The 13,045-nt window shown below is 45.4% G+C and overlaps 1 protein-coding gene across 2 annotated transcripts in view; it reads left to right on the forward strand.

The window, feature by feature from the left end:
• The window catches only part of ASTN1 (astrotactin 1), a 293,273-nt gene that overhangs the window by 276,295 nt on the left and 3,933 nt on the right, over window positions 1-13,045 (forward strand). For both annotated transcript variants that reach the window (XR_012062696.1, XM_072946060.1), the window contains exon 22: window positions 10,108-10,291. Coding sequence is in view for 1 of the 2 variants with exons in the window: in XM_072946060.1 (XP_072802161.1) it covers window positions 10,108-10,291 (184 nt within the window). In the remaining variant the exon portion in view is untranslated. The remainder of the gene's footprint in view (window positions 1-10,107; window positions 10,292-13,045) is intronic.

A 13,045-nucleotide genomic window follows, 5' to 3' on the forward strand; every position in this document is an offset into this window, starting at 1 on the left:
CTTCATATTTTTTTGTACATCTGAAAGGTTATTTTGAATTACAGCATAGGAGGGCTACAGATTGAGAATTAATTGCTATATCATATGCTCCCTGCCAGAGATGTGTCAGAATCTTCACTGTATAATTTGGAGTTGTTATGGACCAGTGCCTGGTAAATAATCGTCCCTCTTCCATGCACCGAAATGAGCCTTTGTCAGTTGGGAAAGGTTTGCTTTGGGTCCACATCCATTACACAAATAGCACACTTCTTGGGGCTTCTCAGGAAGCTCCCTGGCCGTCTTGATATCATCCCTTGATCTAAGGCTTATTACACCCCCTCCACAGCCAGACTTTACCCGTCCTGGGCACCACTTCTGCAGGGCTCTGGCACTGGTTAAAGTGATCTGATCAGACACGAATACCTGTTAGCAGCTGGACTGCTAATGGGCTGATAGCATGTGTGCATTAACCCAGGCACTGGCTGATGCTAGAAGTTTGGGCTGTGCAAGTTTCAGTAAGAAAAATGCTTTCACCAGGCTGGTTCGTGGTGCCCCTCAAATCACCTGAACTGTGGCTCCTGACTCCAGCTGTATCGAGAGGACTATGAGATGACACAGTCCCACAATGCTCAAGGGGGTGATGCCATGGTGATGCCCATCACAGTGGAAAGAGTGACCCAGACCTGCTGTAATTAAAATCACTGATGCTCTCGCACTTTACAGCTTCTGAAAGGACTTTCACATGTATCACCTTATTTAACATGCATGGCACGTTAAAGGCACTGTTACATTCAACACAGAAATCTGATCATGTTAACGCCTCTTCTTACAACTCTTTAATGGATTGCCATTCCTCTTGTGACAGAGATCAAAATATGTAACAGGCATCTTAGAACCTAAGTGGAGTGTCCCTTGCCCACTTCTCCAGCCCCATCTTGCCCACTCTACCATCAATCGCTGTATTTCCTGAAGCCTCACTGCCTTTCTCAGTTTGTCCATCGCTCCTTTTCCATTTCCTACGCGGAGCCTTTGTACACATTGGTCTCACTGTCTCAAGTGATCTCCAGCCCCGTCCTTTTCACTGATTAACTCCTCTCAGCCTTCAGATCTCAGAGCAAGTGTCCCTGCCTCATTACAGAAGGGGTCACAGGCCATTGCTAGATGCCCTTACAGGTCCATGTTCCTTTTCTTCACAATATGTATCTCCATCTGTTTTTATAATCATGTGTTCATTGCCTGTCTACCTCATTAGTGAGTTCCATGAGAGCAGGGTTCTGATCTCTTTTTGCCCACAATTCTGTCCCTAACGCTTAGAAAGCAGCATGGTGACCAACTGGCTATGGGAAAACTTATACTCTGGAGCCAGACCACCCAGGGTCAAATGTCTGCTTTCCCATCTAACTACTTGACCTTCAGCAGGTTGTTTCTCCCCATGCTTCAGTTTACTTTTCTGTAAAATGGACAGAGGGAATAAAATGGTAGATAATAAGTTCCTAGTGAGGATTAAATGAGTGAACTTATGTAAAGTATTTTTTCCATTGTCACATTTTTTTCTCTGTGAGCTACCTTAAGATCTTGTATATATTTCCCTGTGCTATACAGTATAATCTTGTTTATCTAGTCTACATTTTTGAAATCCCAGTCTATATCTGTCCACCCCTCGCCCCCTTGGCAACCACAAGTTTGTATTCTATGTCTGTGAGTCTATTTCTGTTTTGTATTTATGATTTGATTTTTTTTCTTTTTTTTTAGATTCCACATATGAGCGATCTCATATGGTATTTTTCTTTCTCGTTCTGGCTTACTTCACTTAGAATGACATTCTCCAAAAGCATTCATGTTGCTGCAAATGGCGTTATGTTGTCAATTTTTATGGCTGAATAGTATTCCATTGTATAAATATACCACCTCTTCTTTATCCAATCATCTGTTGGTGGACATTTAGGCTGTTTCCATGTCTTGGCTATTGTCAATAGTGCTGCTATGAACATTGGGGTGCAGGTGTCATCCTGAAGTAGGGTTCCTTCTGGATACAAGCCCAGGAGTGGGATTCCTGGGTCATACGGTAAGTCTGTTCCTAGTCTTTTGAGGAATCTCCATACTGTTTTCCACAGTGGCTGCAGCAAACTGTATTCCCACCAGCAGTGAAGGAGGGTTCCCTTTTCTCCACAGCCTCTCCAGCATTTGTCATTTGTGGATTTTTGAACGATGGCCATTCTGACTGGTGTGAGGTGATACCTCATTGTAGTTTTGATTTGCATTTCTCTCATAATTAGTGATACTGAGCATTTTTTCATGTGTCTATTGATCATTTGTATGTCTTCCTTGGAGAATTGCTTGTTTAGGTCTTCTGCCCATTTTTGGATTGGGTTGTTTATTTTTTTCTTATTGAGTCATATGAGCTGCTTATATATTCTGGAGATCAAGCCTTTGTCGGTTTCATTTGCAAAAATTTTCTCCCATTCCGTAGGTTTTCTTCTTGTTTTCCTTATGGTTTCCTTTGCTGTGCAGAAGCTTGTAAGTTTTATTAGGTCCCATTTGTTTATTCTTGCTTTTATTTCTTCAAGGAGAACATTTTTGAGATGTATGTCAGATAATGTTTTGCCTATATTTTCCTCTAGGAGGTTTATTGTATCTTGTCTTATGTTTAAGTCTTTGATCCATTTTGAGTTGATTTTTGTGTATGGTGTAAGGGAGTGTTCTAGCTTCATTGCTTTACATGCTGCTGTCCAGTTTTCCCAACACCATTTGCTGAAGAGACTGTCTTTATTCCATTGTATATTCTTGCTTCCTTTGTCAAGGATTAGTTGACCAAAAGCTTGTGGGTTCATTTCTGGGCTCTCTATTCTGTTCCGTTGGTCTATATGTCTGTTTTGGTACCAATACCATGCTGTCTTGATGACTGTAGCTCTGTATCATTGTCTGAAGTCTGGGAGAGTTATTCCTTCAGCCTCTTTCTTTCTCTTCAGTAATGCTTTGGCAATTCTAGGTCTTTGATGGTTCCATATAAATTTTATTATGATTTGTTCTAGTTCTGTGAAATATGTCCTGGGTACTTTGATAGGGATTGCATTAAATCTGTAGATTGCCTTGGGCAGTGTGACCATTTTAACAATATTGATTCTTCCAATCCAAGAGCATGGGATATCATTTTATTTACTTTTTCAAAAAAACAGCTTTTGGTTTGATTGATTTTTTTCTATGGTCTTTTTAACCTGTATTTTATTTATTTCCTCCCTAATCTTTATAATTTCCTTCCTTCTGCTGCCTTTTGGGGTTTTTTGTTCTTCTTTTTCTAGTTCATTCTGCTGGTGGGTTGTAAAGTATTTTTTTAAGTGCCATAGTAAGTGTTGGGTAAACATTAGGGAGTACACATTCAGGGGCTGTGTCAATCATGGTCAACTTGATACAGCTGGAGTCAGGAGCCATAAAGAAGGTGATCTGCGGGCTACCAGCAAATCAGCATGGCCACAACAGTTCTCTTATTGAAACTTGTATGCCCTAAACTTCCAGAATCAGTCAGTGTCTCTGTTAACATCATTAACCATGGGTGGAGTTTGTTCTTGAGTAGGAACTCAGTAAGTATTTATTGAATGACTAGAATATTGCCCGCATTTTATACATGCAGACATTGAGATTCGGAGGAGAGAAAGTAAGCTGACCAGGGCCGCAAAGCTAGCATCTTCCAGAACCCGCACTCAGACTCATCATTTGGCATCAATGCCCATTTTGCTTGCAGTGTTAAACTAGACATTTTACAGGGTTATTTGTGTAAAAGACTGAAAACTTTTCTTTGTCTCTCAATACTGATGAAGAAAAGACATACGTGAAAAAATAGTGTTCAAGTTAGGCACCAGAAAAGCTCCCCCTTCGGGACTGTTGGTGTCCACTGAGACGTAACAGTCGAATGGAGACCTTAAAGTAGAAGACAGACGTGCTTTTTGTCTGGACTCTGAGCGCTGCCGGGCTTGTAGGGTATGGACTAAATGACTTCTGATGGTCCCTGAAATCCCTTGATGATGAAAGCAGAATGTGGGGTTGAAAACCCCTAGAGGAGAGACTGGAGAGGACCCACAGCACCCTTAGTTCATCGTCTGTTGATTTTCTACAAGCCAGAGAGGAACAGGTGATGAGAAGGTGCCCCAGCCAGTTCTGTTTTGGAGAATTTGCTGACGTCCTTGCCGGCAGCCGCAGCAGGTACCTCGGACTTGCTTGCTGAACAGGCAGCAGGCTGGTTGGCCGTCGGGTGGTGAGAAGCAGGTAGGAGGGACGTCGCGTAAAGCTGCCTGCAGGAATAGATGGATCAAAGCGACCCGGGGATAAAGTGGCCAACGCAGGATAACCTGCCTGGGGAAAGACCACTTCTCTGCTTCTCTGTGGGGCTTCTTTGCGTTTATTCTAGTCCCCAGAGCATAGCAACATGTGCTTCTTCCTTCTGACCCTGTGTGCCCCCTGGCAAAGAAGAGTTTCTGAAATCCCAGCAGACCCGCTGGAAGCGCGAGAGGCAATTTAATGCTGAGAGAATGAAATTAACATTCCCAGGGCCTGCTCTCCTTCAGTCGGGAAGGAGTCCCGTGCGGGGCGGACGCAGAGATTAATGAGTTAGACTAATTGAGGGCATCCTTGCAAATTAATACGGACCTGGCACTTACACCAAGAAAGCATACGCTTACTTCCTTCAAACCCAGATGGCGATCCAGAATACAACTCACTTGGGTTGAGTTTAAACCTCATAACAAATGGGAATTACCTTTTGAGTGACCCAGAGCATGACCTCAGCTCCTAATTATCTAGCAGGAAGCCAGGCTTTATTTCTTATATGAACATTTTCCCAAGCAAGATGCTCTCTATGTAGAATTTTGCCATCTCGTGACAGTAAGGCCACTGTGCAAGTAAGTTTCTACTGCTGTTTTATTGAAGCCATCCTCTCCCAGCAGGAAAGGCTGAGTGAAGTTAGCAGTCAGATCAGCCTGATCCCCAGGTCCAGGCACAGCCTTCCCAGAGTTCTTCATGTAACTTCACTAAGCGAAGGCTGGTTCTCATCCATCTTTCCTCCAACCTCCTTCCTCCTTTCCTGATGCCAAACATAAATACTGTCCGTTTCTTCATTTTCTTCGTTCACGGCCATTTGTTAATTATGCCACCACCCTGGCATTAGATGCTAAAGAAACAGAAAGAATTAGGCTCAGAATTTGTTTACAAGAATTTTATAATCAGATTTCACAAGTTTATCAAATCAGACAACTTATTTTAAGCCCTCACTAAACACCTGAACTGGGCATTAGTGGAGGCAAAACCCCCAGCCTCAGGGAGCCTATATTGAAGCAGGGATGACAAACAAACAAACAAACAAAAAAGCAAAATAAATAATATTTCAGATAGTGACCTATGTTATGGAGACATATAAGCAAGGACATGATATGGGAAGGACAGAGGGAAGAACTTTAACTCGAATGGGTTGGGAAGAAGGCAAAGGAGGAAGACACCCTGCAATTTGGACAGTGCTAAGAATGCCAAAGATGTAACACCAGGTGAGAATCATTGTCCTGAAGTTTTCATGTGGAATTCTGTGGTCAGTTACTTCAGTGGGGACAGACTGCGGTTTCAGGTAGCTCCCCCAGAATACTGACAGTGATGACTTAGGACCTCCCTTCAGGGGACTCTTGTTATAACAGCCAAGGAAGCCATCAGCAGAAGGTACAGATGCTTCCCAGGGTTCTTATTTCGTAGGAAAAAGAGCAACTGCTGGGGGATGAGAACGGTCACTTCTGCTTCTGGAGTCACTCCTCTCATTTAAATAAGGCTATCGGCCCCCGCCCTCCCCCCAGCTCTCGGACTCCTGTGTCTCAGTCTTTCCTTCTGTCTCACGGCATTGGGAAAAGCATGATCCAGTAGGGAACCAGGACCAATAATTAAAAAATAATAGTATCTACTATTGTCCAACTCTCTCCTCCCTCACCTTATTCCAAACACCCTGGCTTATCTGCTGTTTTCAAACCTGCTGTCCGCCATAGCTGGGGAGTCTGTGCCGGCATTTCCTCTCCTCTGTGTGCTCTGCCCCAGGTATCCCCCCACCGCTCACTCTCTCCCCTCCTCCATGTCTTGACTTGAATGTTCTCTTTCCAGTTGAGACCCACCCCCTATTTAAAATCGCAGTGCCCCATCCAGCATACCAATCTTCCTTCTCCTGTGCTGTTTCTTCCCACTTTCGAAAACACTTACCCATTATGCTTATTGCTTAACTGAATGTCTCCTACGACCAGACCGTGTCACAGGGTCAGGAATTTTGTCAGTTTCTCTCTGCTGTAGCCCAAGTACCTAGAAAGATGTCAAGCACACAGTAAGCACTCAGTACAAATTTTATTGAATGAATGAATGAATGAATGAATGCTCACTTTGTCCAGACACTGGACTAAAGAAAGGCTTTACATTCAACAACACTTTTTGTCTTACAATAAATCTTGGAAGGTAGGTATTATTATCATCATTGAACAGACAAAGAAACTAAAACCCAGAGAGGTTAAGTAACTTGTCCAAGGCCACACAGCTAGTGTAATGGAACCCAGCTCCACTTGACGCCATGGTGCCTGTCCTTACCATAGCTTTGGGTCTGAGGACTTCAGTCCCAGCCCCGTTCATTTACTCTGCTCCCCAGGAGATCTTTCTACTAACTCGGTTCCCTTTTTCGCGATGAGACTGTATATATAGACACCTCACCACCTCTTCGCCTGCATTTTAACTATTCCTGAATCGCATGCAGACCAAGAGAGGGAAGACAGATACCTATTTTGGACAGCTCAAGACTGCTGTGAAGCGGAAAGCTGGGTAAAATGATGACTGAAAAAAACCTGCTAATCTTTTACATTCTTTGAGTTAGTGAATTCTTGAGATACTATGAAAGCTAATGAAATAGTACCCATAAATTCCCTCAGTGAGCTAGGAGGAGCCAGAAGCACTCAGGCTCCGGGAGCCTGGCGTATAGATCTTTCTGAACGTAGCATCCCATTTAGCGATGTAGGCTTTCCAAGCACACCCTGGAGTTAGATTGTCTTGGTTTTAGGAGATTTACAGTGGAACCCGGGCCTATCCCACCTGGTCCCAGGCACAAAGGCTGCTGCTAATGGGAAGCACCAGCCTTCTCTTGCTGGACATTACCGCTGCCTTATGAGAACAGTAAATATGCCAGAAATTGCCTTCCCAGTCATCACTGCTCCTCAGCGGACTGTCACAACCGGGGCCTGAGGCCTGGGAACCCATTTCCCATCACCGGAAATAAGAACAGATGGACATCCATCAGAGGGTGGGAGAAGGAGCCCCAAACCTCCCCATCTGGGCTCCAGTCTCATGACCCACACTTTTCCTCCGTGGGTCATTCTCCTCTTAGTACACAGCCCCTGCCTCCCGCTGACCACAGCACAGCTCTTAGAACAGTCCTTCTGCTTCTTTCCATCTCAAGTCCAGAAGAGACAGACACTGTGCATACCTACGAGGCCTCTCCCTTACTTGGCGTCTGTGGACCAGCCAGGGCCATGTCCTCCCCTGGAAATAGTCACCAGAATCACATCCCCCAAGACCCTGCCTCCTGTATCTCAAATTGGTTAAACACTACCGTCCCCCTGAGCATCAATGCAAAAGAGCAATGAAGGTGGATATAGTTTTAAATCTTGACTCCAGCCTGCAATGACTCTCTGACCTTGGACGGGTAACCTGGCCTCACGTGAAGGTTCCCGTTTGTGGGACAAGGACGTCCACACCCATCGTGCAGTGGTGATGTGAGGATGCGAATGCACGTATGTCAAGTTCCTGGCAATCAACAGCCCGTTGATAAATAATTGGAGATACCAGAGATCTTTATATTCCGAATCACTGTCCTCTTTATCTCTTGACCCTGCTTTAACAACCTGAGAATTCTAACGTCCTGAAAGTCTAAATGGATTTCTGGACTGAAATCATTTTTCATGCAGCTAAAGATGCTGACTACAAGAGTTTAATTGCTAACAGGTCGGTATAACCTGATCTGAAGATAGATCACTGGAAACCCTCGCCCAAAGAAGACTCAAATGACTCCCAAAGTCATGAATTTCACTCATTAAGCCAACAATTTTTGATCGACTATATTGGCTCTGTGCTCACCACTCAGGACACTGAAGAAGTAAGATCTGGCTCCTGTCCTCGTGGGCAACGGGCAGGACAGAAAAAGAAGGGAATTATCACAATGTTTGGGCAGAGTGGAGGTAGAAATTTTATTCACTCCAACCCAGGAAGCTGCTGCAATGATGAGTGTGTCATTACCAGCAGCCTTGAGTTCACTTGGAATGGTGACAAGGAATCAGCGCCTTTAGGCTAACAGCGGGTCCAAGTGGGCAAAGTCCAGCTTAGAGGCCAGTAGACTTCAGTTTCTTCAGCCCCAGAGTTAACGCTGGATCTGAGACAAAGCACGGCTCTCCAGTTTCCAGCTGCTTAGGAAGGAGATGTGGTCAGTTCTCCTTGCTGACAGGTTTGACGAGAAGACATTTACGGATAAGGTGCTGAGAGCTCAATAGGGGGAAATGCCAAGGCCACACCAATTCATCGCCACTTTGCCATGTTCACCAAGTTCAGTCCTGGCAACGTCTTGGAGGCAGAAATACAAGAGAGAGAAATTAAACCAAAAGGTGACTCACTTGGACCTGCACTGGATTGAATGTCTATGTTGCCATGTTCCTGGAGAGCAGGTCCTTGTCCCATCACAGAAAGAATTCAGAGACGAGAGATGGAGGTCAAACACGTAGAGTGGGGATTTATTAAGCTATAGTGCACTCTCAAGGGGAGAGCGGTGGACTGTAGCGTCACTGAGTTTCTTTGGCAAGCTGGCTAATATGGGGTCATATAAGAACGAATGGGTGGAATGCTCATTGAAGAGGGAGGGGTTTGGGGTCATAGTCCTTGATTTTCATCCCAGTGCCACCTTCCCGAGGGGAGGAGGGATTTTTGTCCTTATTTAATCTTGATCAGAAGTGTTACGACGTCAGTGCATGATGGCACTTCTTATCTGCAAGGCTCATTTTATTGCAGTGAGGGCGTAATGAGCAAAAGGTTACATTCTGATGCCAGAGATTCCTGCCTTTTCCCACCTTTCTTTGTCTGCCTCCAGGACATTTATTCCAAAATGTGTGGTTTCTTATCAATCCGGAGGTCCCTGCTTTTCTTTGTCTGCCCAAGGACCCCAGTTGTTCACAAGATGTATGGTTTCCTGCCATTTGGCTCGTACCTCCACTTTCTCTGCTCATGTCCAGCTCTCTGCCTGCTCTTACAACCACAGACCTGCCACTTCATACCTGTCTGGGTGGCCCTAGCAAAGGACCTGCGTCCCTGCTGACAAGGGACCAGGTTGCCTTTGGCACTGAGGCCGCTCCTGGTCTTCACGTTGCTCGAGGCAGTGCCTCACTTCATCCCTGAGCCAAATGCTGTTCCCTCACGTCCAGGGCTTCCCCATTGCTTTTGCAGGACCCACTTTGTATCCGAGCACAGGTAACCTAGGAGTGCAGGGGTTAAAGCCTCATGGGGGCAAACGTGAAGAATCCCCATGGACCAGTCCTGCCCCATGGGAGCCGGTGACAGAGTCTTCTTCCATTCTCACCCTGGATGGACCCCTGGGGATCCAGTAGTTCCATGCATCCTGTCCTGCAAAACATAGCCATCGGCTCCTTAGTGCACTTTCTTGTATGTGCTCTGCCTCCTTTCTCGCCTCATTTCTCTCCATCCTCTTCCTGCTTCCCTGGGACTGCATTTTCCAATAAAGTATCAATCTATGAGCTTTTGCCTCCGGCTCTGTATTTTTAGGAAACATGGGTAAAGACAAAGAATATTGTCCCTGAAATTGGCCTTGGAGAGATTCTCTTTGAAGGCTTTCGTTATATAGAAGAGAAAACTGAAAGCTGATGGGGCAGAAATAAAATGAATTACTCAAACCACTTTCTCCAGGCTCTAGGTAGGTCCAGTATTTAAATAATTCCACATACCCACACACATGCCCATATGTATGTATATAAATACACACATATACATGCATATAGACACATATGTGTCTATATTTATAATTATTGATATATACATATATAACCTTACTTATTTTCCTTTTCTCCTCAGAAATCGCAGACAAGATCTACAACCTCTTCAATGGCTATACCAGCGGGAAGGAACAGCAGACCGCCTACAACACCCTTCTGGACCTGGGCTCCCCAACGCTGCATCGGGTCCTTTACCACTATAATCAACACTATGAGAGTTTTGGAGAATTCACCTGGCGGTGCGAGGATGAATTAGGCCCCAGGTAATCGATAAACTTGTCTCTTTTAAAGACCTCAGCTCTTTGAAATTCTGTTCCTCTCCCACTACAATTCTGCATCCGTGAACTTGCAGGTGCACTTACGTGCTTGGAGAAGAAAGTCCTGTGCTTTAAGATGGCTCAGTTCATGCAGATTAGTTATGGATAAGCTGTGTTTAAGTAGTCAAGTCCTGCCTTTCTTACTTTTGAAGAAAGGAGAGAATTTAGGATTATCTTCCTGAAATAAAATGATTTTATGTGTAAGGTCCTGAAGAATCTATCTGCATTCCATGAATTATTTCCTATAAAGGTTGGTAGGCAAACAGATCCCATGGCTGTGGAAGGACACAGAGAGAAACAGATACGGGACTTTTCATTTGTTCTGTCTCAATTTTGGTAAAAAGGAAACCCTGGGTTGGAAAGTAGGTGTGTATTAAGAAATATCCTCCCTGCTCCAAATCTTATCATCACTCCTGCCCTCACTATTACTCCTGCCTAATATCCCCTCTCTCCTCTGTCTGCCTGCTCCCCTCCCCCTCCCTCCCTCCTTCCTTCTGACGTTAGTTGAGGCCATATATACAGTTCTCTGTCAGGGAGCATGAATGTCACAATTGGAATAGCACCAACATTGCCGATATCATGTTGATTTCCAAGGGAATCTGGATCGCTTTAAAAATTTCCCTCTTGTAACTCAAGCGTCAGAAGGGCAACTGGTTAATGAAAAAGGGGAGCGAGGGAACATGTGGATCTCACTGTAAAGTGAGGCCTGCTGCTGGCTTGGCGATCTCTTCTCAAAACTCTCTTCCCAGGAGACTCTTTCATGTATAGTACTGGTTTGTCAAGACTATATATTGGGGGTGGGGGGGGTACAGAATTTGTAGTTTCATTAGCTTGTGGAAAATAAAGTTTCACTTCTCAGTGTCTTGGACCTCAGGGAGAACCACAGGAAACAACCAGTCCCCTGCCTTGAGATATAGCAGCCCACTCTGGGGTGAGCTGTGAGACTGAACAGGAAAGTCAGTGGGGGGTGTGCATGTGTCCTGTAAGGAAGCAGAAAGGATCCCCTCGGTTCAGTTAAATCCAGTTCCACTGGTATTCATGGAGGCTTCCAGATGGAGTTGAGGGTTGAAATACTTTGAGGACCCCATTGGTTGCACTGCTCTTAAGAAACAAGAAGACCACAGGTTCTGAGATGGTCAAGGGCAGGTCTAAATTCATTATTACTTTTTTAAAAAGTGAGCAATGAAAACAGCCACAAAAACCCTACCTACTAGTTAAACCCGTTTGTTTGAAAGGATGGCGAGGGTGCATCCTTTATCCATTTCTTCAAGGTGATGCAGACACGGCCCTTCACTCTTCCTTCTCTCCCCTTCCTCCACCTGCCAAGAATGTGTCAGTAACTAATGACACGAGGCAGGACAGATTAAGAGGAGGGCCACCAAAGTCCCTGTGGTTGACCGTTTTTGGAAAGACGGCTTGGCCAAATGGCAGAGGCTGACGGGCAGGGGAGAGACAATGCGGAAGCTGTTTAGCCGGCAGAGTGTGTGTTTGATTTTCTCTGACCCACCACTGACGTTGGAGAGAATGTGACCGGCCCTCTGATGACCTCACACCCTCGGGGCCCCTGCACTTCGCTGCTGCAGCGCAACACCTTGCCTCCAGCGCCGCCCCCGCTCCCCTCTCGCTTGCCCTCCTAGGAATGCAGTGAGCTCAGCCCTTGTGATGCTCCTCGCCTGGCTGGAAGAAAAGGAATGAAATGAATCTGCTTATTGTTCTTGAAAGCTCATTGTAAACGCGGGGCAGAAACTTCCAGTTTCTGGAAAGCATTGCTGATTGAACTAGAAAAGAGCTGCTTCCGCACCTGTAAATTTGGCCTTGCAGTTGATAAATACTGCAAGGGATGCTGCTCACGGAGCTTTCCGGAAGAGATTTCACAGCCTCACCTGGGCTTGTTGGAACAAGAGACTATCCCTTCATGGGTTTCTGATCACTTAAGTTTTTTGAAGAAGGGACAATACAGCTGAGTGAGGGACTCCTGTCCCCCCACTTATCCTAAGTGTTCAGAGTCAAAGCCAGTAAGGGCTGAGAACTGGCCATCCGGTGGTCCCCGCTTCTGTCAACAGAAGTAGATGCTAAGAAATCCGTACCCCAGGTGACAGCCCAGCCGGCTTCCCCAGGCTGTACCCAGGGGTCTCACACTTTATTCTTGGCCCCGTGGGATCACTCCTTTCCAGTGAGTGTGAACTCGGGGAGACCTTGCCCACCTCAGCCACTTTCGCTCTCGGATCTGCAACAGCTCAGTCTCCCTGTCATCACCTCCTGGATGAGGGCTCGATGGCCCTGGCCTCCTGACTTTCCAGAGGAGACAGCAGAACAGAGCGTGAGCTCACCTGCAGGTTAATCAGGTGATGTGTGCCACTGCGAGTCTGCATTTTCCCAAAGAATGACCCTGGGTCAGTGTGCACTGAGGGCATTGCTGCCCTTATTACAGTATAATCACCTCCAGACAGGCATAATGAGTTACATCTGAGATCCCCTGAACTGCAATTTATCGGCTGCTTCTACTCAGTTCAGAAATAGCCTTGAAAAGGGAAATAGCCAGTCAAACATATTATTTGTCATTTAATGGTGATAAATTACTGGCTTTAAAGTGAATTGATTTGTCTTTGGAAACTGACAACTATGATTTTAAAAGGGCATTAATTCCCACTAAAATATGAGTCGTTTTCTCTTCTTTATTTGTCCACAGTGTGTTTTGTT

This window comes from Vicugna pacos, chromosome 21, assembly GCF_048564905.1.
Source record: "Vicugna pacos chromosome 21, VicPac4, whole genome shotgun sequence".
NCBI lineage: Eukaryota > Metazoa > Chordata > Mammalia > Artiodactyla > Camelidae > Vicugna > Vicugna pacos.